General features: G+C 44.0%; 1 protein-coding gene across 1 annotated transcript in view; it reads left to right on the plus strand.

The window, feature by feature from the left end:
- Window positions 1-1,211: 1,211 nt before the first annotated feature.
- hmcn2 (hemicentin 2) overlaps window positions 1,212-24,139 on the plus strand; it is a 62,558-nt gene continuing 39,630 nt past the window's right edge. The window contains exons 1-22 of the mRNA XM_085787542.1: window positions 1,212-1,716; window positions 3,423-3,493; window positions 4,006-4,164; window positions 4,656-4,778; window positions 9,251-9,422; window positions 10,244-10,350; window positions 10,443-10,563; window positions 12,987-13,250; window positions 13,389-13,533; window positions 13,990-14,111; window positions 15,010-15,282; window positions 15,711-15,852; window positions 16,167-16,294; window positions 17,542-17,655; window positions 17,734-17,892; window positions 17,991-18,185; window positions 19,198-19,293; window positions 19,432-19,559; window positions 20,047-20,191; window positions 21,309-21,421; window positions 22,631-22,790; window positions 23,490-23,649. Coding sequence (XP_085643668.1) covers window positions 1,458-1,716; window positions 3,423-3,493; window positions 4,006-4,164; window positions 4,656-4,778; window positions 9,251-9,422; window positions 10,244-10,350; window positions 10,443-10,563; window positions 12,987-13,250; window positions 13,389-13,533; window positions 13,990-14,111; window positions 15,010-15,282; window positions 15,711-15,852; window positions 16,167-16,294; window positions 17,542-17,655; window positions 17,734-17,892; window positions 17,991-18,185; window positions 19,198-19,293; window positions 19,432-19,559; window positions 20,047-20,191; window positions 21,309-21,421; window positions 22,631-22,790; window positions 23,490-23,649 — 3,356 coding nt within the window. The 5' untranslated portion in view covers window positions 1,212-1,457. The remainder of the gene's footprint in view (window positions 1,717-3,422; window positions 3,494-4,005; window positions 4,165-4,655; window positions 4,779-9,250; window positions 9,423-10,243; window positions 10,351-10,442; window positions 10,564-12,986; window positions 13,251-13,388; window positions 13,534-13,989; window positions 14,112-15,009; window positions 15,283-15,710; window positions 15,853-16,166; window positions 16,295-17,541; window positions 17,656-17,733; window positions 17,893-17,990; window positions 18,186-19,197; window positions 19,294-19,431; window positions 19,560-20,046; window positions 20,192-21,308; window positions 21,422-22,630; window positions 22,791-23,489; window positions 23,650-24,139) is intronic.

A 24,139-nucleotide genomic window follows, 5' to 3' on the forward strand; every position in this document is an offset into this window, starting at 1 on the left:
TGTGCAATGACTGTTGCTTTAAATGTCTTTGTTAAATGTCAAACTTGAACCTAATGATAATCACTTCTTAAGAAAATTGTCCTAAATGGCAAACTTCCTGCATGGTATTTAAAAAATATCAAACACTAATCCAATATCACAGAGCCACAACATTAATACAGAACAATTTCAAGTCAAGTTTGGGTGCCTGTTGTGCTTTCAGACACAGAATGGCACTCACCATCTTGTCTGTGGTTGTGTAATGATAAATGAACTGCATAAAATTGTGATGTCGTGGCATTGATGGGTGGATTAATAAGGCTCGGTGGCTTTTGTGTAGGAGCTGCTGGGACCGTCTGAGCACTGGGCCTGCTCAGACCTGCTCTCTGTTTTCTTCTCATCAAGGACAGATGGAAGTGATATCAGCAGGAGGAGGAGGAGGAGGAGGAGGTCAGGAGGGTCCAGAGCTTTGGCCAGAGAGAGCCTCCTCTGTCCTTTTGGTACATCTTTGATTCACTTTGTATTTCACAGACACTTCTAAAATAGCATCTGTGACTAAGTGCAGCAAAACAGGAGAGGATAAAAAAAAACATATTCTGGGTTCCAGACTTTTACTTTGGAAGAAAACACTAAATTATTTACAGTGATCTAGGCTGGCTTCCTTTGTGAGGTCTGATCTCCGTACATAAGCTATGTCACAGATTGACATCAAGTGTGTTAGAATAATGTTCAGTGATCAATAAAACATCTGTTCACAACAGCAACAAAGTAAAAAAGGGACAGTGACATTTCTGTGTGGCACGCCAAGCTATTCCACCCATTCATATGCCAAGGGGATATTTCTCAGGGTGGGCTACGTATAAAATTAGATTGGTGTCAGCTGAATATAAACGATGGCTATTTATAAAAACGAGGCTGTTACTGAGACAATGTTCTCGCCGTGTCCAAAATACAGACTTCAGACTCCGTCGGTAATGCGCGTAAAGCTGTTAAAAACCGCATCTCTAGGGGCCCACCTCGATTGCGGAGGGAAAAAAAAAAACATCGGATTGAAGGGGGGAATTTAGGATAGGGTTAAAGCCTGGAAGTCACAGTGGGGTCGAGTTACACACACACACACATACAAAAAAAAATCAGGTTGGGTCTCGGGAACCTTTTAATACCCATCTCCGCCCCCGTTTGAAGCGTCAGAGCACCAGCTCTCCAGGGGCTCTCCAGCACTCAGCCAGTCCACACGCTTCTCCAAACTTTACGCACGGATGTTCTCCTGTGGAAGTATTCTACATTGGATTTTGATGTGTTTCAGCGCAGGCATATTGTTCAAAATATCTTTTCTACCGATTGGAAGCAGTCCCAGACTTGTTTAAGTATCTTTGCAATCTGAACTTTTTTTTTTCTTTTGAAAACTTTCTTCTGCTCTTAAAATTTTTATGTGATCAGCCTCATTCCGCCAGACAGATGCAGTAAATCTGAATAAAATGACCAGTGTCTTATTTAAGTGCCTAGTCTTGGCGCTCTGTATCAGCGCGCACAGGCTGCTGGCAGTCCCTCGGGTTGAGGAGGATGATGGATCTGGTGACAGCGCCTCGACCCTGGCCTTTGTGTTCGATGTTACCGGCTCCATGTACGACGACCTGAAGCAGGTGATAGAGGGCGCCTCACGGATCCTGGAGAAGACCCTGAACCGGAGGACCAGACCCATCAAAAACTTTGTCCTGGTCCCCTTCCATGACCCAGGTACTGTTTAATAATCAAATGCATTTGGAAGTAATCACAAACGTTTGAAACGCCTCCACTTTTGTGACAGTGGTAGAGTAGATTTCTGGGTTTTTTTCCACCTTTTGTTTTCTTTTGTAAGTTATTACACGTAATTGTTTATTTATTGGGAAGTTATCAAGTTAAGACGCCAGAGTTGGCTCTGACTTTGTGTCCAGACCTGTGGAGAGTCTGTACTCTTAGTTTTTTTAATCATTACAAACTCAACAGGGACAATGATGCCGGCCAAAAAGCGCTGCTTTGATGCGAGTTTTCTGTGGCTGTCAGTTTTACTGGAAAAGAAACTGAACCTGTGTCACATGTTGTGACCCACAGTCCACTTAGACAGAGCAGCTCCTTGAGCTCAGACTGATACCAGACCATGTAGTAGTAGAGTGACAGTCAGTGGAACAGGTAAGGGTCCTCACCCCATGCCTCTGACCTCATATATATGAGGAAAACATAAGCTTGAAAATAAGAGTGCTCTAATGGGGGGAGGGTGTTTGAGCCCTGATGAGAAGCATATGCTGTCTGCTTGTGTGTAATTACCCCAATCACCCCCTCCCCAACCAACCCCCCACCACTCACCCCACCCTGCTCCTCCCTCTCCTCCATCCAAGCCTCCGGAAAACCCTCACAGAGCCCAGCTTTAGCCAGCCAGGGGGGGAGGGATGGTGGGCTGCGCTAACACCACACATTTTGTCTTGTGTTTAATGTGCCCTGCCCTTGGGGACCTTGTAAACTTCCAGGATTGCAAAGAAGCCGCGTTGGCTGACAAAGAGGCGTGACAGTGCTGTCAGTGTTTTACAGGCACCCATGTGGAGGGGGGGAGACAAGGACTTGAAAGCCTCTGCTTTCGGGAAACAGGTTGGGAATGAGTTAGAAATGTCATCATCCGACACAAGCCCTGTGTCATTAGTCACACAAAGATACTTCAGAATAATATTTGACGCTTAGAATATCAAGCACCGACATGGAAATCATGAGGCTCCACCATACCTGATGAAAGTCTCCTCCTGTAAGAACTATAATGAAAAGCTTGTGTTCATGGACAGCACTTGTTCTATACCAAAGACAATGCACCCTCTGAGTATTGGCTAATGTTTACTGTTCCATCGATCGTCCCCAGGGGACAAGAAAGTGTCTCTGACAGGCTCTTATCCATCATGTTTGGATCTGCTGCTGCACCTTGAGACCTGGCGGAGACACCAAATAGAAAATGCTGACTGCAGCTGCAAAACAAGAGATTATTCTGTCATCATTCAAATTCTGGCTGGTGTTCAGCGATTTGTGTAAAACAAAACCATAACATTGTAATTTTATCAGTGCACCACTGTGGCCTCTCTTCCCTTGTGCTGTGTGCTGTGTGGAATTGATATTCACGTCTTGCATAAAAGCAACAGGACATCACTCTGGTCCTGATAAATTAGGCTGTGGCTTATTAGGTATTCAGATGCTATGCCGTGGGTGTTCTTTTTCTTTCCGCATACAGGACTGATGAGAGGGAACAACTAAATCCCTTGTTCCAATATGGGTTTTTTATTTTGTTGAGTTTGAAGAAAAACCCACACAGGTTGAACCTTTTCCAGCTGTGATAAATATTTCTAGGTACACGCAATTCAGAGGTAACCAGAACACCTCTTATCTCTCTAGTCTCTGTTTGATGATTTGCATTTCTGAACTCACAGATATCGGCCCTGTATCCATCACCACCGATCCAAAGAAATTCCAGCAGGATCTTCAGGAGCTGTTTGTCCAGGTGGGTACCGACACACACGGGATGATTCTTCTGTATAAGACAGTAACCAATGCAGTGCGCCACATTATTTCAGAATATGGCTATGTGAACTGCTGCTGCTTAAGGTTTTACTGTTTGAATTATTGCTTCAGGAACTGTGGCCACATGGCTCAATTACATGATAATACTATAATGTAGTGTAACAGTAGAGATGAATCATGAAGTCGCCAAGCTGACTCAAGAACGTTACACTGCATTACATGTAATAACTGCTGGTGAGTGCTGAATTGAACAAGTTTTAAAAGGTCTGTTTTTTTGTTGTTGTTGTTTTTACATTTCTTTTTTTCAAAAGTTACGTAGGGTGGCTTTAATGAGTATCATCATTTTTAGTATTTCCTTTACAGTGCTTCCCATGTCATCCATAAAAGGGAAACGGTGATTTGTGACTGAATTGTTGAAACATAAAATCAGTCTGAATGGGGTTTAAGATGTTCCAGTTCCAGCGTTTGATCATTTGTGATTCTGTCATCCAGGGTGGGGGCGACTGCCCTGAGATGAGTATAGGTGCCATAAAGAAAGCCTTGGAGGTTTCCTTGCCTGGATCTTTCATCTATGTCTTCACTGATGCCAGAGCCAAAGACTACCGCCTGAAAAGAGACGTTCTGCAGCTGGTGCAGCTCCGCCAGTCTCAGGTACTGTAAGCTCCTACACACAGATCAGGGCTAGAGACATACTGTATGTTGGCCCATGGCAAATATATAATTCATCTTGATGGAAGTTCCTCCTTAACCATAGCCAAATTATTTGAAAATAGTAGAAAAACATATTTGCAAGCATTTCATTATTGGTTTTTAACTGTTTTTGTCTGACGTTAGAAAAAAGCTAGATCTGAAGCCTTTAAATACAAGGGCCCTGGCCCACAGGGTTTTAGTATTTTTGCATTTGTCACGTGCTGCAGATGAAAGAATACAATGGCACACTGGGAAAGATCTACATTCCACTGAAGTTCACTGATGTTTTGCTGAGCAGGGGAAAGTTTCTTCAAAGTCACTCAGTCTCAGCCTCTGCGTAAAGCATGACAATGAGCATTAGCGTCACTTTGGAGCCAACTGAAAATGAGTCGTGGAAAGCAAACACTAAACAGTAGTAATCCTCTTAACTCTCCTGCCCTCTTGGTTCCCAGGTGGTGTTTGTGTTGACTGGGGACTGCGGGGACCGCTCTCAGCCTGGCTACAGGGCCTATGAGGAGATCGCTGCTACCTCCTCCGGACAAATCTTCCACCTGGACAAGCAGCAGGTCAACGAGGTGAGAGCACAACAGAGCGCACTGTAATGCGTAAGAGATGACAGTTACTTTCTCCAGATCTTTATTAAACCCTTAAGTAGAATGCAGTGGGTTACACCAGGGGTTCTCAACTAGTCTCACTCTGGGACCAACATTTTCCCATGGTCATTAAAGCAGAAATAAGCGGAATATTTGTGTTAATATAAGTCTTAAATAGCAGTCACTTATATAGAGTGTTTGGTCTGAAACACGGGTCTGTCAGTCACTCTGCTCTGCTGTAAGGCGAGGAGAAAACTTTCCTTGTATCCTACAACCTTTATCCAATGAGGAGAGAGAACGGCATAAAGGGGCGGTCCTCTCTGTGTGTGCAGCCAAGGGATGCGTGTGAATGTGGTGACGTAGGGACGAGGGCGGGGACTGCGAACTCCATCGGCTGACAAGAAGTTTGCCAAAACCACCGGATCGCTTACTTCTGCTTTAAGTCGCGACCCACTTTTATAGAATTCAAACCAAGATTTTTTTTTAAAAGCCTTTAAAAACTCATTTTGCTCTTTATTGAGCAAAGTGCATTTCAGAGCACATTAATGAAACTGAGGAGGACCATGACAACTGCATGTACGGAAGTGAATAAAAAAATATCAAACTGCACAAAATGGAGACCAACAAAACTATATATTTGACTTCTAATGCATCTCTGCATTCAGAGCATGTTCACAAAAGTGAATAAATATCAAATTGCACAAAATAAAGACCTACAAAACAAAACAAGATTCACTGCATTCTGGCCACATTCATAAGAAACTGAGGAGGACCATTACAACTGCATGTGTTCACGTGACGTGTGCCTTTCAATCTAAGTTATTTTTCAAAATAAAAGACATGTCCAACATCAGATGTGCATTAAATATTATTTACTTTTTTGACCAGCTGTCTGCGACCCATCCAGAACGGGTCCGCGACCCACTTTTGGGTCCCGACCCACCAGTTGAGAACCACTGGGTTACACTGTATGCATTATCACCTAATAATGGAGAACAGCAGGAGCAGGAAAGAAGCAAACCCAGTTTGAACCACTGATGTAATAATAGCTATTTTATTTAGTGTAATCAAACGGTTCCAAAACTGATATTTAACTTCCTCGTCATATGATACGGGGCGAGTGACTCTTTTATAACGGAAGCGGCGTGTAACAGAAGCCCCGTCTGAGAAGCCAAAGACAGCGGGGCTCACTTCCCAGGCAGACGTAAAAGAAGCCAGAGTTTCCTCTGGAAGAGACACTGGTATCCTGCATGTCAACACAGGAGATGGCTGGGCCTGGGCAGCACGGAGCTGGAGCCAACAGCTCTGTGCACTGGTGGCCCACTGAACCTCTGAACTCAGATATGTGTGTGTGCGTGTGTGCGGGTCTGTTTCCTGTCAAGTCATGTTTGCATGTAGCTACACATACAATGCCTGTGTGGGGCAGCTCCATTCATTATCACTCCATAATCCCTCCAGCTGTTTAAGGAGGTTAAAATGTCATTTTTGTGCTGCAGTATTGAGGGAATCGGAGACCAAATCCCACATTAGCCCTCACACCTCCACCCCAGATGGCTTTGTGCTAAAGTAGGCTAGAGTATTTTGACATGTTCTTAGTGTACTGTTACTGCAAACATGTGCGCGCTTATAAACACATTTTTTCTTGGATCCACATTGATTTTACTGTATGTCAGCCGTCTTTTGGACCTGTGTGATTATAGCTCTTGGGTGGCGTGCTTTTACCAAATTAATGCAAATCCTTTAATCCTTAAAAACCTCAGAAGTACTACAAATCTAACCAAAATATTCCCTCTTAATAGCAGTTTAATAAAGTGTGGCCAAATCAAATATACAAAGTCTTTTTGTGGTCTCCAGGGGGGGGAGAGTGGAGAGAAAACAGACTGCTTATTTTACTCTCTAATCCCAGGATATGATCTGTCATGGCTTCCCTCCTTCCAACACAGCTGCCCAACAGTGTTGGCTCCAAGGGCTCTCACAACAGCTCATTGTCAGCTCCGCGTATCGCACTCTTTACAGACTTTAAATTTGACTGGTTATGATGAACCAAGGAGTCTGCTAACAAGAGCGTGGACGAGAAAACCATGCTAATGTGCTGTCAAACTTGGACCGTGGTGTGTGCGCTCTTCACGGTGATGATGATGCCATCCTTAGTCATCAGCAGCCTGAGGCACTGATCAAGCATAAGGGCTGTTTAACACGTCAGCGATGCCTGCTCGCCAACCGAAACATGTTTTTGAAGACACATGTAATGAAGATACAGTTATGCCTCGTAGGATCTGGCCGCTTGTTGTGTGTGTTTCCACCAAGCATGCTGCATATGCACTCAGCTCAAGTGCCTTGAAGAGTCATTTATAACATTGCCCTTATGGTTTCCTCATTACATGGATGCAGTATTGAGTTAAGAGGCTGGTAATGGTTGTCAGGCCCAGGTAACATTTATCTTAAGGCGCCTTCCTGAGTGTATTAAAAGGCACCTTCTGTGGTGGAGCTGCCTCTCTCAAATACACTCCAGTTGTGACAGGCCAAAGCTTCAACAGGTGTGTCCAAACTCCAGCAGGGAAGGAGCAGGGGTCCATCTGTGACTGATTTGCTCTAATAACCTTGATTTGTAGCGGGACATCTTCCTCCTAAAAGTGGTTTTGTGGTGTTTAAACCGGGCTAAGGACTAGGCTGACCCCTGCCCACCAGGAGGTTTGGACTCAAGCTGCTCAGCTTAAAAGTTGGGACACAGATTTCTTCTTCAGGTAATGTACCTGAACCAGTGAAAAAAGGAACGCAGCAGCATCACCCCAGCCTCAGCTAACCCTTGTTTTTTTCTCTTGACCCATCTGTCATGCTTCTATGAATAGCAGAGGGGGGTCCTTCCTGCAACAGCTCTGTAAGCCCAGTTCAACTGAGACACACCGGATGAGGTTTCACAGGACTTAAGATCCTCTGCATTCCCCGTGGTTGAATCAGGGAGTGGCTGCAGAACGCAGTGTGCTCCCAGAGCCCCGCTGCGGCCCCGGACGGTTAAGTCGCCCCATCGCTGCACTCTGCTTCCTTTTATCTGAGGTCTGAGGCCAAAGCAATGCCCACTCCTCTCTGCTCTCTTGCATAAAAAAAGTAGACACTAGCCTGGGGCAGATGTAGGTCACTTCTGAGCAGTTTCCTGCTCTGCTGGTGATGGCTGCACATGTGGCAGACATTACAGCTGTTTCCAGTTGTAAAAACGGCGAGAGGAACCAGCTGCTGTCAGCACCCAGTGGACCTGATAGACAAAAAGCGGAGGCCTGATAATTAAATTATCAAAGGCTTTCCTTGTTCCATTTTTGCGTAAATGTCTTAAAATGTGTTGCCGTTGGCTCCGTCTCCAAGGGGCCGCCACAGAAATGTTTTCAGTTTGTCTCGTTGCAGACGCAGCTCGGACATAATGCCTCTTCATATGAGGTCAAAACAAATACTAGACAGCAGTTGCTTGTTAAGCTTTTGGAAGATGGAAGACATTTGGTCCTTTGTGGCCACTGAAATGAGACTGTGAAATGTCGATGGCTTTTGCGGCTTCTGTTTCCATTTTGGAGGAAACAAAAGGAAAACTGTATTCTTAGTCAATAGCATGATAATGATAATACCCAGTGGGTCAAGCACCTGTCAAAACAAATAGTGTCAGATAATTTTCTGGAGAACCACCAAGGTACACTTTAGTCTTGAGTTATAGTTGTTTTTGCCATTATATATCATCAAACCGTCCACTACAATTTCAGACTTTGCGTAACTCTTCTCTCTGAGTGAGATGACTCATTTGAGAAGTAAACCTCCTAATGTGTCTCTATCTGACCTCATCCTGCTTCTTAAGCTCAACCGATTCTGCAGAAAAGTGGGAAACAGCCAGAGCCGTTTTCTGCCTGATACTTATCCAGCAATTAGTCGGGTTGATTCTGTGGAATACACAGACTTTAAGTGTATTTCTCAAACAAAAGGCACATCCCCCCACGTTCACCACTGCTTTCTATTCTGAGGAACAAGCCTCATGATTCATGAAAGCTGTGTTGCAGGACGGGGGGGGGGGGGGGGGGGACTGCTTCCTGACAGACTTCCACCGTGAGAGACGCTCTTCAGGGAATACATGCTTGAGAGTGCAGAAAACTGTATGTTATCAGTTTGACAGTTGAGCTGTTTCACTTTTCCTTTGTTTAGGCAAAATCACTCTAAGGAATAGTTTTGCGATGAAAGAATAGAGCGAAGACAAAGAGCAGCCGGCTGTCTGGGCAGGGAACGTGGTGGTGGGAGCTGCATCCTTCCTATCCTCATCTTGTCTTTCTAAGATGAGGAGGTGAGGGGGTTGGGGAGGGGGTGGGATCCTTGAAAGTTTGTGTTTGACACGTCTCCGCTTCATCCACTGACAAATGTGCTCCTGCCAGCATGATAGGTGGCTGTGTTACGGAACTGTGACGGTGTTTCTCTGTCTCTGGCAGGTTTTAAAATGGGTTGAGGAGACGGTCCAGTCCCTGAAGGTCCACCTGCTGTCCTCCAACCATGACAGCGCCCAGGAGAACAAGTGGGAAGTGCCCTTTGACCCCAGCCTCAGAGAGGTCACTGTGTCCCTGAGTGGACCAGCACCACAGATCGAGCTCACTGATCCTTTTGGTACACATCACATTTATACTCCTTTGTTTTGTTTTTACTTTGATTTACAGTAATACATTTATTTTATTTATAACACACTTTTACAAGTGCTCAAAGACGCTTACATAAAAATATCAACACAATTAAAATACAGAATAATGTAGAAGGTTCAAAAAGAGATATAAAATGAGATGGGATAAAAGAACAGAAAATTAGACATTTAATTTACAGACTAAAGGGACAACGAGGAGTTTCTCCATCGGCAGAGCGATAAATTCCGCGACAATAAAAAAGTCTCATATTAATGTGGATGAATCTACGTTACCCACACTTGTTAATGGGCCCATTTTCGATAAATATATCATTTTGTCTCTATGGTTATTTTGTTATTATTAGTGGTGGCGGAAATGCTGGTCGGCTCGCCCAGCATTTCCTTACTTTCGGTTTCGTGGCGAGTCATGAGAATAACGCCGCTGAATCACCGTTTATGGTCGGAACTACGATGGTATGTGATCGTCTTTGAACCTCTGACTTTAATTCTTGATGAATGAAAACATGAGTCTGTCTTGCGCCGGTCAAAGAATTTCACGGTGCGCGCGGAGGCTCATAAATGTAGTGTGAAAACGCTTTGCTTTTCCAAAACTCCTCGTTGTTCCTTTAAAATACAGAACAATGTAGAAGGTTAGGTTTTAATCTGTAAATTAAATTTACAGATTAAAAGCCAGTTTAAAAAGGTGGGTTTTTAGGAGTGATTTGAAGGTGTGTAATATTATCAGTGCCCACAATCAAAGGAAGATGTATTTCACACATACAATACCCCTGTGCTTGTGTTCTTGCCCCAGGTCGTGTAGTCGGTGTTGAGCAGGGCCTTAAAGAGCTTCTGAACATTCCCAACTCTGCTCGTGTTGTCAACCTGAAGTTTCCCAGACCTGGAGCCTGGAAACTAAAGGTACTGCTCTGCTGAATCATTCATCTTTCTTTCACTATGTTATGACCATAACTGAATACTATTGCTTTTTTCTTTTTCTTTTTTTTCTACAGGTGAGCTGCAGCGGGCGCCACACTCTGAGAGTCACAGGAGTCAGCAGTCTGGACTTCCGGGCCGGCTTCTCCAGCGTACCTGTGTCTGAGTTCAACCACACCAGGGAAAGACCAATAAAAGGTGCCACACATGTTTCTGTTAGCTTCTATTTCAGGGTTCCCACACGTCCTGGAAAACCTGGAAAATGGAATGAAATTGAGAAAAAGGGTAAAATGTCCTGGAAAAGCTTGAGTTGTCCTGGAAAATTATTTATCACATGGTGACATCAGCTACCAGAGCTCTATTTGACTTGAAGATGTGCCCAGCTAGAAAAGAGAGCTGTTTTAAGTTTCTGAGCACGTAAGATATTATTTCATAGATAAGTTAGAGCCATATGTTGCACATCTTTAAATCAAACTTCTGGGGGTGAGAGAAATGAAATAACTAGAGAATGCATTTCCTGAAGGAAATACAGGTGAATGCTGAAAGCTGGAAGCTGAATGAGCTGAATAAATTGTTGAAACAATGCTGAATTAAGTGAATAAATTGCTGAACCAATCTTGAAGAGATGAAACAGTATATGAAGAGTATGAACAAACTGGTTGAATGTACAAAATAAAGTACAACTGTCGAACTACAACTTCTCCAAAGCATGAATGGGACGGGGCGATGTGTAAGGCCTAATAGCATGTCTGTCAGACTGTAGTAGCTGAAGATGTCTAGGAAAAGTCCTGGAAAATGATTGCAAGAAAAGAGTGCACTGCAAAAACTCAAAATCTTTCCAAGAATATTTGTCTTATTTCTTGTCAAAACTAATCTCTCTCCACTTAAAATAAGACTCATTGCCTAAAAATTAACTTGTTTTTAGATAATTTTCACTTGTTTCAAACAAATTTTCACTTGAAATAAGTAGAAAAATCTGCTAGTGAAAGCAAGTTTTTTTGTGCTTGTAATAAGAAAGAAATGCTTTCCCCACTATCAGATTATTTTAAGTGAAAATCTACTTGAAAGAAGTAAACAGTGTCTAAAAACAAGCTACTTTTTATGTGATGAGTCTTATTTTAAGTAGGTTGGATTCGCCTAATGTGGGACACTGCCTAATGTGGGACACTTAAGCTTAAATGGGTGTAGGTCTTCCTATAGCAAAAGAAAGTTAATGTAAATGTGGTCTCACACAAGCTGTGATATTGCATTATCAAAATCACATGACATCTCAAATGTCCAATCATAGGTTTGGGAGGGAGAGCCTTCAAACCGGAGGCACCCTGTGTGAAGACCACCAAAATGCTAGTTACTTAGGGTTTGGACAAAAATAATGTTAAGGCCATAATTTATTAAAAAAAAAAAATTATTGCAATTTTTTGTCAAAATGTGTTTATAATATGCTTATGCATTAAAATATATCTTAATATGGTGTAACCATTCTCAATATTTAGCATTTTGATCAACATTTCTACTGTCCCACTTTAGGAAACATGCCTTCCTAAAGCGGGACAGGTGGTTCTTCCTAATGTGGGACAGTGCTTTTCCAGGTAAAACTAATAGGTTGAACAATAACAATGGTTGTTTACATGGTTTTATTGTTATAATGCATTGTTTTGAATATTTTACAACGAAAGAAAATTATATTTATTAACTGGAAGTGGTCATAATACTGTTAAAGGGGTAAATGGCTCTGATTTTTTTTCTTTCTTGTTTCTAAATCTTGTCTTTTTTGATAATGTTCATGAAAAATGTTGTGTTTAGAAGTAATCAAAGGATAGCACATTACTGATTAATTAAATGTAATGTATTTCAGATCACAGTGGCAAAAAAGAGTAAGGCAATGAGACAAAATCAGGGAAAGAAAACATGGGAAAAGAAAGGAAAATAATCAAGCAAGTGAACTCAACCAGTGGAAAAAAGACAGGATGAGGGGAGACATTACTGAATATAGGGAGATCACTGAGGATGGTGGTGTCCCACAATTGAGGTTGTTGACCAGGGCTTGGAATGACCCTAGCGAAGGGTAAAAGGTCACATCCACCACACAATTGGTAGAAAACCAATATAGAAGATGAAGCAGAACTAGGACAATAAGTGATATTATTGAACACTGGTTTGCAATCTAGCATTTATCATGTAAATTAAGATGACTTTTAAACAGACTTTTTAGTGTCCCACATTAGGAGCATGACTGTCCCACATTAGGGAACAGAAATTGCCGCAAAAAACTTTGCAATCAGAGTTGAAATATGTATGGTATTTCTTTTAGGAGTGTGATATCAGAATTTTCTCTTTGGATTCCATTAGATCACAACCTAAGGATTTCAGAATGGTACAGGATGTAGATTGAAAGTGTTTGCTTCATATCGCAAAATACACCAGAAGTCTAAATTGCAAAAAATGTCCCATATTAGGCGAATTCACCCTATAATGAGATTTGTTTTGACTGGAAATATGGCAAATATTCTTAGTAAGATTTTGAGTTTTTGCAGTGTGGGAACCCTGTATTTGACATAGAGCACGTGTAAGATGACCTCATGGCAATCTTTGTCTCTGCCCCCCCCCCACCCCCCCCACAGGACTTCCAGCCCATGTTTTGCTGAAGTGTACCGGCCTGAAGCCTCCCGGTCAGCTCAGCCATGTGGAGCTGATGTCCGGCTCCGGCCGCTCCTTGCGCACGATCCCTGTCCCTCTGCCCGCCGACCACGGCCAACAGGGACTGTGGCATCTCCCAGAGTTCCGCACCCCCTCCCAGAGCTTCTTCATCAAGGTGACGGGCAAAGACAAGGAGGGCTACCGCTTCCAGAGGCTGTCCACTGTCTCCTACACCAACATCGTTCCAGGCAAGACAAGACCCACACACCCCCCACACCCCCCTCCTTCTTCCTGCTGACACGTTTTACCAAAGCCACTCCACAGTGTCTCTCACACCTCATCAATCTCTCCAAAGACCTTTGACCTTTGTTTCCTCCTTTGCGTAGATCCCCCAGCTGTGAGCATGCCTGATGTGGTGAGGGGCTTCTACATGCAGCCCGCTGCCATTGGCTGCTCGGTGAAGAGTGACATTCCCTACAGGCTCAGATTCAGCAGAAGTGGGATTATGCTGGGAGAGGAGAAGATCTTTCAGTGAGTCTGTCCTCTATTTGCTCAGCGCTCTGTAACATTTGGCTCGCCTTCCTTCGGATTCCTTCAGATGCTGCAGCTTCATGCATCCATTACCTGCTTTAAAACAAAACAAAAAAAAACACTAATTAGGTCACTGGCGAGCACGTCTGTGGAGCATTAGTGCTGCTCCACTCTTAAGCTTTATTGGCTCATCTGTCAGGAAACAGGTATCCACAGTCAATTTTTGTGAACATTACATGTTCGATTGTGTCATCTTGAAAAATTAACAAAGCGCCCATTCTTCCTTGGTGTTGACGCTCTGCTTTGAATTAAATTCATGAAACGAAGCTGACTCGTGGTGAAAACTATTCCCAGCGTGCGTGCGTGCCAGGGGTACTAATCGAATGTGACGTAAAATGGGATCTCGTTGCCATTGCCATAATCCAGCCAATGAAACCAAGCGTGTCTTTGTATCAGGAATTCTGCCACGGCATCATGGGAGATTGCCCACGCATCGGCCGAGGATGAAGGCTCGTATGAGTGCGTAGCGCAGAGCAGCGCAGGACAGAGACGAGCCTTGACCCAGTTGACTGTTAGAGGTATGTCACTCACAAATACAGTAATGCAAGCACGCACACACTTCCTCAATGATTTGCACAAAGACACAGCTTTAACCCTTTGATGCACAACATGGGTCTAAAGTGACCCAAGTGAGTTTTTTGGTGCTATATCTTTGCAAAAAATGTACTTCATCACATAGTATTCCAGGTATTCCTCAATTAACTTGTTTTGATCATAATACATCCTTATTTTATTTTTCACTTTTTTACTGCCCCTCTAATGCACGACACACATTCATTTCCAATGTGATTTCATGCTGAGTGATAGTTTCTTTGCTGTAACTTTTGAAATCTATCTATTTTATGATTGAATGTTCCAAGTATTATTTTAATATCTTGTTTTTTTTTTATTAGTGAGGTCATTATTTCCATTTTTCCTTTCTTATTTTGTGAACAAAAATGTCTCAGTGAGTGGACCAGTTGAAAAAACAAGCATAGCAAGAATACTTTAATTTTAGCATTCCCTCACACTATACCAACAGCTTCGTACCACATCATTGTTTCTCTGAAACATTTTGTTTGTTTGTTCATAAAAAACAAGATATTCAAATAATACTTGGAAGATTCAATCATAAAATAAATTGATTTTAAAAGATACCGCAAAGAAACACTCACTCAGCATGAATTCACATGGAAAATGAATGTGGGTCATTTTTGACCCATGTCGTGTATTAGAAGGGGTGTGCATATGTTGTGCATCAAAGGGTTAAAACAAGTTCCAGACAATTTTTTTCATCTCAATTTCATGGCTACAACATCAACATGATACAAAGCACGCCAGTACAAACATTTGTATATAAGTAAACTATTTCTGCACTGTTTATTCACCGCTGATAACACAAGCTCCGTGTTTTGGTTGTGTTTCCCCCTGGAGCAGAGCCTCCTCCGGCGCTGAGGCCGGCCGTCAACGTGACCTCGGCCGTGGGAGGCGTGGCCGTGCTGTCCTGCCAGATCGAAGGCTCCATGCGCCACAACCTGACCTGGCGCCGGGCGGGTCGCACCATCCAGGCCCGAGCGGGGCGGGTGAAGCTGCTGTCCGACTCCTCGCTGCAGATCAGCGGCGTGCGGGCTCAGGATGCCGGGGAGTACCACTGTGTGGCCACCAACAGCCATGGAGATAGCAGAATCACCGTGTGGCTTCTGGTCCCAGGTACGGTAGGACGATGCCCCCGGCCGCGGGCCATCTGCTTAAACACTTAACACACACACACACACCGGGGGCCTCACGGCTACTTTCAGACCCCTGTCATCTGTTTTCCATTACTGGCTTAACCTAGTCTCAGTCAGATTGAGCCACTTCCTCGTGTTTCTCATCAGCCAGTTGAAAAAAAGTGTGGACATCATGGCCTCAGATGTTTGTAATGAGTTTCAAAAACAGCCAGAGTCCATGTGAAAGCTCCCTACGATCCACCGGTCATGATGTCACGCACAGAGTTGTTGCTAATTGTGCTGTAGCACACATCATCAGGACTTTACTGTTGTTAAACGCTTGAGGAAGTTATAAATGACATCATGCGGCAGTGACGAGGCCCTGAGTCATTGTCAGCCTTTTCCCCTCTGTTTCACTCCCAACCGTAGAGGCTCCTTCTGTGGCGGTTCACCCACAGAGCCAGGCTTTCTCCCGAGGGGACGAGATCCGCCTCGTCTGCTCGGCGTCCGGCTCCCCCCCTCCCAAGCTCTTCTGGAGCCATGGAAACATGTTCCTCACTAATCGGCCGAGGTAAGGGAACTCTCAGCCCACTCAACACCTCCGGCACAGAGGACTCGGAGAGTCATTACATTCCACTTGGACTACATGCGCGATTGCCACATCTTGTTTGCATCGCTTCAGAGATTTACATCTAATGATGTGAAATGTTTTTTTCCAAACCACAACTATGTCATATGCGTGTGTAAAATACATATTGAAAGAAAAATGTCTCTCATGGTACTCAAGAACAGCAGAAGGGTTTAGAGAAGAATTTCTGTTTTTGTATCTGCACATGTAATCATGAGGAGCCAACAAACATGGAATCTGTTGTTTGTTTGAAACAGGGTGAGTCTAAACCACGATGGACTTCTGATCATCAGAGGGGCTCTCCCAGAGGATGCTGGGAACTATTCTTGTCTGGCAACCAATGAGGCTGGGACTGCCTCTCAATCTGTGTCACTTACTTTTGCAGGTAGGACATATGACCACAGAAAGGGTTTGTTTTTTTTTCCTACTTGGAGTGTCATTCATTTTTAAAATGTATTTCCTGAACAACTCGTTCTCTTGGCATTCACTCTCAAACTTCTAAGTCTGTGGTGCTGACTGCTCCTCAGCAGCATTTGATTTGAGTTAACCTTTGAGTAAAACCCACTGTGAGCAGTTCCCTGGCTTTGAATAGAGCACGACTGACTGTGGCCACACGCCACCCCGCCTCACACATCAGGATATTTCTCTCCTTGTTTTGTGAGCACTGACAGTTGTAGGCTTGAAGTTTCAGTCATGGCTGTCAGTGAGCGGTTGACAGAAACATCAACACTGATGGACTATGGCAGCCCCTTCCTGAGGCGCGCTGGTATTATACACACTTTTGTCTCTGAATGTCATTTTTAACAACGCTGATCTGTCAAGGCAGTGCGAGCCTCGTAAGATAGATCAGCTCCAATTTTCACTTCAGCTGTCTGCCTGTTCCAAAAACATCTATCCCAGAGTGTTTGTGTAATGTAAGTGTAGTTTTACATTTACCTCAGGAGGCTTTTGCAGCCTTTGCTGGGTGAAGCTCAACTGCTTGTTACTGTAACCTTCGTCTTGTGTCAGCTTTCTGCTACCATCCATGGTGTTCGGGTCAGTTTTGACCCGTGTTTTGAGTCAGCTGTAAAACACACTAAAAACATTTTTTTTTTCATCCAATCTGTTTTTCTTCTCTTGGTTACATTAGGCTTCCTTATCCATGAAAATTTTGGTTTTAATATTCTTTGGTGTTCAATTGAACCTTCCTCTTGTCATGTCTATGGTGTTAGGGTCAGTTTTGACCCAAGTCTTAAATCAGCTGTAAAACACACTAAAACAATGATCTATCATCCCATTTGTTTCTCATCTCTTGGTTACATTGTTAGGCTTCTTTATCTATGAAAAGGTTGGTTTTGCACTTATGATTTCAGTTTTAACTGTCATTATTGTTCTTATCGTTATAATCGGGTCAAAATTGACCCTAACACCACAAATGTCATAATTTTAACCAGAGCATTTTAGAAATTTGTGAAAAATTTGTCAAAAAGCCTTGATGCTATAAACAAATTTATGTAGTACACCTCTGGCCTCGCATGACAGTGTGACGTCTATGTACAGTATGTGGTTGGCTATGTAGTGGTACAGACCAGTGTTGTTGTGTACCCGAATACAAGAGAAGGGTTAAGCTCCCCCTTTTTCTTTCCACTCCAGAGGTGCCGAAGATAACAGTGGCACAGCAGGTGGTGCTGGTGTCAGTTGGCGGTGATGCGACTCTAGAGTGTCAAGCCACAGGCCTCCCTGCTCCTCTTGTCCATTGGTTCAAAGGTAAGTTAATGTCAAAGATAGCACACACATTAAAATGACTGGTAGAGAGCAGCAGGCTTATTTAGTCTGTGTTTCCAGGGGAGCTGGAGGTGGGCTCTGCTCCTTTCGTCCAGCAGGACGTGCACCGCGGGACCCTGCACATCCGAGGGGTGCAGGAGGTGGATGCTGGTCAGTACAGCTGTGTGGCCAGCAGCACAGCTGGAACCTCTGCTGGCACTGTTACCCTGCAGGTTGGAGGTTAGACCGCACTTCACTGTTCTTCATATGAGGCTTATTTTTCTCTCCAACTTTATACAAAGGAAAAATTCATCTTCTCCCCACTCTGCCCTCCACAGCGGGCCCATTGTTCTCTGAAGCAGCGGCTGACGTGGCAGCTAACGTCGGGGAGAATATCACCCTCCCCTGCACCGCCCGAGGTTTCCCGCAGCCGACGCTGACCTGGCGCAGACAGGACGGCAGACAGGTTCTTCCAAGGACAGACAGCCACAGTAGAACAATGCAGCTGGAGAACGGACACCTTCTTATCCAGAGTGAGTTATCCATTAAAAGCCGACAGCTAAAAGCCTCGCTCGCAGCCTAATTAAGCTTCATGGTCGCCCTGCACTGACTGGCATGACTGAAATTTTCAGAGTGATTAAATATAGAGAAGGTGTAGCCTTTCATATCGAATTCAGCTAACATTTTCTTAAGGGGGGGGGGTGAAGTCACAGTGTACACAGCACATGGCTCACAAAACACTGAATATCCATCCTGCTAAAAGCGCTGCTTCTGAGTCACCTAAAAAGTGCAGCATCACTTTAATGATATTAATCCCTGTGCAAGAGCAGGCAGGCGTCCTTTTGTCCATTCATGTGTCCTTGATTGCCAGATTGTAATCTCATCAGAGCGAGGGGGATATGAGTTGTGAACTCTGGAGGCCTTTCAGCCGGCAATATGACTAATCCTGCCCACTGAAGGTGATCCTTTGTGCTCCTGAGACTAAATGTTTATAGTGTGTGTGTAATATTCTATTGGAGAGGAACAGGCATATTTGCATGGGCTGCTTCTGTCACTGTTTCCACTTTGTGCCTGCCTTCTGACCTAATTAGCACAATCTGTTGCAGATGGCTCTGTTTTTTACCTGCATTTGTTTAAAAGAGCATCTCTTGTCTATCTCTTACCAGGATGCTCCTCTCTTCTTCTTTTTTTTTTTACCTCTCGTCATCACCTCTTTAAACATCAGCCCGACTATCTAAACACAAGGACTGAATCATATGTACATCTTCCAACATGTGATCTCCAGGGATTTTACTGACTGGAACATGTGTGTCAGCGGGCTGGCAGCTGAGCCAAACCCATTAATCCCATTATTTTCTATTTTTAACTCTTAATTACAGCTCAGTCAAACCAATAATACCTCTTATTATTGAGAAGAGGACTTAAGTGCTATTAGCTAGGATTTTTCAAGATAAACTGTTTTTCTTTTCTGTGTGAAGAGATGCTGCTTGATTCAGATGTATGAAGTGTGAAATTAGTTCTGTTTGACTCTGTGTTTGACTACAGGCGTCTGGCTGGATGATGAAGGGATCTACATCTGTGAGGCCAAGAACCAGTTTGGAACCAGCAAAACCGAGGCCAGAGTTAGCGTCACTGGACTCGGTACGAGGCTCTCTTATCTTTTTTTGAAACAATGGCAGCAATGGCAGCAGCTCCAAAGCCAATTGTAGCCTTAAAATACTTTCACATTTTCCGGCTCTTGTTTGTTATTTATGTCTTTGCACTTCCTTTTCCCTGCAGAGCCCCCTGTCTTGGCTCAAGGTGCCCCCACCATTACCGCTGGCATCGGTCAGTCCTTAAGCATTCCTTGCATGCTGTTGGATGGAATACCTCTTCCAGAGAGACACTGGTCCCACAATGGAAAACCAGTAAGGCTGGCTAGTGTTTAAAGGGACATTGTGTAACTTCTGTTATCTATTCACGAAAATCGATCTGAGGAATGGAGCGTTACACTGATGCTGCATTCACCTGCAGTCGGGCAGACGGCCGTCGGTAACAAACTAGATGTCATTTTAGTCACAGAAGTCCAGAGAAAGCCGGTAAAACGTGGGTCAGGTAAACAATACCACATCGCCATGACAACATATTGTCACGTGTATTGTTTTGCCTCGTGCTGACGGACCACTTGTTTACATAGAGGCTTGTTTATGTCGTTACATGCAGCGGCTGTCGTCCGTCTGCCGTCTGCCCAATTTCAGGTGAATGCAGCATGAAAAATACGATTGAGTTGCTTGTGATATACAACCACAACGCTAGATGGAAGTAATTCCTACACAATGTACCTTTAACCTTATATTTATATACAGTATATACTCTGTGTTCCCGTGAGACAGCAGTCATTTTCCTTCCACTCAGGTTCAGTTGAATGGGAGGATGTTCTTGAGGAGTGATGGCAGTTTATACCTTGAAAGAGCCACCCCAGAGGATGCTGGGACGTATGTCTGCACCGCAGTGAATGTAGCAGGCTCCACGAACATCACAGTCACCCTGGAGGTCCATGGTAAGATGAGGAATAGTCAGACATAAAACTTACATGCTTTCCTTCCCAGTGTCAGATGAGAAGACCAATACCTCACTAATGCTATGAAGCTAGAGCCAGCCAATGATGAGCTTAGCTTAGGATACACAGCAGTGGAAACAGCTAGTCTGTCCAAGGTTAACTAATTCTCCTGGGTCAAGAAATAATTTTAGTGCATATCACCCTGTAAAACCACAAATCCCCATGCTATACAGTTTTGTTTGTGTATGACTTTAAATATACAACATAGTGAAGTTAAGCAGTGCTGACAGGTGGATGTATTTTTGGACTGTTTGTCTTAGTGTTAAGTCTCCAGAACTACCAAACTGCAAAGCTAAAGCTGCTGATTAACACAGTGGAGAACCTGGTAGCTGCATTTACATGTTGATATTTCCAGAAACAAACATCTTTCTTTTGTCTCATCTTGGCATGTGGCTCATCTCTTATTCAGAAACAACAGTTATTTTTTATCCATCCCTCAGTTCAAGCAGTGGTCAGTTGTCAGTGTATGTACCCACAAGAGTCATCACAGATATCGGTCAAAGTTCAACGACTTTGAACTTTTGGTGCATCCACACACAGCTGTTCCATCGCCACCACAGACACACACAATAATGACAAGACGCATGCAAAAGCTGTTTGCATGTGGTAATGTGAACGCACCTCATATTTAGCATGCTGACATAAAAGTGGCATCACACCTCTCACTCTCTCACCTCCTTCCCATAATGTCAAAACAATCCCTCTGAGTCTCCCGGCCTGAACACGGTTTCTCCATGCTAGAGACACTGGCAGGTTTGGACAGTCTAGGTCAAGTATGTGCTGAGTCAGTGTGGAAAACAACAATATTTCAATGAGCTGACCACCTGCTGTCATCATAGTGAGAGGGTTCATTTACCGCCTGCTTTGACGAAAGGGTTGTTTTGTTCCTAGGCATGTAATGACAGACAGGCTAGATTACGGTTCATCATCAGTTTGTAATGAAGAAATGCCTCCAGCTCTCATGCTGCTGGTTGGCTAAGGCCGGTGATAATGCCGCAGGCCCAGCTCCTTCACGGCCAGTCAGACAGCTGTGTTTTGTGACCTACTTCTTCCACAGTGCCCCCTGAGATCAACGCTGGTCCGTACCACTACATAGCCAATGAGGGCGTAGACGTCACACTGTCATGCGAGGCCAGCGGCGTTCCCAAGCCAAGTGTTGTCTGGTCCAAGGTAGGATGTCACACTTGTGGCCCCAATCCACATTTTTTTAATGATTGCTTTTGGCTGCGTCCCGCACACTCATGTGTGACTAATTGGGCAGATCTGATTCCCACAACATCATCTAGAGAGGATCACATTTGGCCTCCGTTCAGCTTAAAATGAATCATCATTAAGACTTTGTAAATAAAATGATGACTATATCATGCATGTTGCAGTCCTGTTATGGTGATGTAGCTGTACATTTTGCTGAGTTTAATTTCTCCGTTCATCTGTGGGCTATTAATGTAATCAGCATGAGAATAATGATAGTGATGATAATAGTCATCATCTTCATCTAATAATTCATTGTCCTATGATTTACTACTTTAACTTAGGTTAAAACTTAACCTAATCTATTAATGAACAGGGTTTCTTATTTTGATTGAATTTACATAAATATAGTTATTTATATCTTCATTCTAATGTTCTTATTGTCATATCAGTCTAACAACACGGTTTCTCTTTCTAGTCAGAGCACTAGAAAAACATCACCAACAATAACACTTTGCTCTGCAATCACGACTTGATTAATCTGAAAAGGAAGGATGTAACCATAGCAACATTGCCATACCGCTGCGTGGCTGAGAAATCACACAGTATTTTATTGTACCTAAGAAATCTATTTAAAACCTTTCTTACAGAACCTTCGAACACAACACTTAAGGAAAATGTATGAGACTACATTATGATCATATAAAGCACAATCAAATGATTTCTCTTCAAGCTGTTGTTATTGTAAACATGATGAATTCAGGCAGTGATTTGTCCTTTCCCATGAAGAAATAAACAGATGACACCATTACATAGTCAACATTACTGAGTGAAGTCATCGTGCCGTTGTTTCGTACATTTTGTTGAAATGAGCCAGATTTTATTTTCCTTGCTTTTTTCCCCAAACATCTTCAGAGTGCTCCAGAGTCAAGTAAATTTCCTCCCTTGTCAGATGAAAGTGAATCTGTAAAAGCTATTTTATGCTCAAAGCATGTTCGTGTACAGCAGACTGCGTTCTCGCGTGCATGTAATGTGGATGCAGAGTGAGTTAAAGGGGCGCTCAGTAATTATATTAGACATCAAAGGTCGGGCTGTAAACCTGAAACTAAGCTGGGTGTACCTCCACCGTTATGCAGACAGCTTTTCTCCTGTGAGTTCTCTCTGGTCTTATGCCTGCTGTTCCTCCAGGGGAGGCAGCCTCTGCCAAGGGACAGCTCCTCTCTTCAGTCTGATCCCGATGGGTTCCTCCACATCCAACACCCCACTGCTGAGGACGCAGGTATCTACATCTGCACTGCCACCAGTCCTGTGGGCTACGCCAGCCGGGAGATCCAGCTCAGTGTCAACAGTAAGGCAAACAGATTTAGCGTCAGTCACCCAAACCTATCAGTGTTTAACCCTCTTGTTGTCTTTCTGGGTCAAATTGACCCAATTTGTTCCCTCCCTCCCTCCATCCTTCCTATGTATGATGCCATGTAGAGCCCTTTGAGACAAACTGTTTGTAAAAACGGGCTATACAAATAAAATTATCTTGCCTTGCTTTCCTTCCTTCCTTCCTTCCTTCCTTCCTTCCTTCCTTCCTTCCCTCCTTCCTTCCCTCCTTTCGTCCTTACTTCTTCTTCCTTCCTCTTTTGATCCAATTGACCCTCCATTTTTCTTTCCTTCCCTTTCCCTTCCTCCTTTCCCTTCTTCCTTCCTTGAACAAATCTGTTCCCTCCCTCCATCTTTCTGTCCTTCCTTTTTCCCTTCCTTCTTCCACAATAATCTTCCCCTCCCTCTCCATCCCTCCCTCCCTTCCTTCCTTCTTCCATCCTTTTTGACCCAATCTGTTCCTTCCCTCCGTCTATCTTTCCTTCTTCCTCCCATATTTCCCTTTGTCTTTCCTTCCTTCCTTCCTTCCTACTTTTCCTTTGTCCATCCTTCCTTCCTTGACCCAGCTGGACAACAGGAGGGTTTTAATGTAACAAACTCTGTGACCACAGGTAACATAGAGATTAAAGAAAAGAGCCTGTATGGTTTTCTTACAAATTCTCTCCCTCTTCTCCAGCCATGCCGAAGATAATGGGCGTCAGTGGCCATGACAACACGGTGAAGATGGCTGCAGAGGTGGGAACAGAGGTCGTCCTCCCATGTGAAGCCCAGGGGAGTCCGTCCCCACTTGTCACATGGAGCAGAAACGGGCATCCCATCCCCCCGGTCACAGCTGGGTAAGGGGAAGTCTTACCTCAGTCTAGCAATGATGCTGTAAAATCGGTTAAACATCGTGTAACAACAGACAAACATTCTCACCATACCTTCCCCCTGACTCGGCTAACATCTGACTCAGCTTTTTTTACAAGGGATCATGAGCGGAGCTGGCTGCCAGTCAGGGCTGCTGCTAATGTTTGGAGTTTATTTGGTAATGCCTGTTCAAGAGCAGTTAGGCAGCACTGAAGAGCTGTGTGAGGGCTTCACTTGTTGGCTAAACTGAGGAGGAACATCTGGTCCCCTCATGGTTCACTGATTCCCCAGCTTTCATGTGTGGTCACTATGGGTGCAGACAAGGCGGGCTGACTCGGGACACAGACTGGATAGATGACAGACACACTCTCCGGGCCAGACACCAGACAGAATGGTTTTGGGTAGCTGGAAGGATGACGGGAGGGAGGGAGGGGGTTGAAAGCTGCGGTGACTCTCTGATACAGTATTACCCGAGTG

This window comes from Trachurus japonicus, chromosome 9 (genome assembly GCF_045865225.1).
Source record: "Trachurus japonicus isolate A0001 chromosome 9, Traja_1.0".
Taxonomy (NCBI): domain Eukaryota; kingdom Metazoa; phylum Chordata; class Actinopteri; order Carangiformes; family Carangidae; genus Trachurus; species Trachurus japonicus.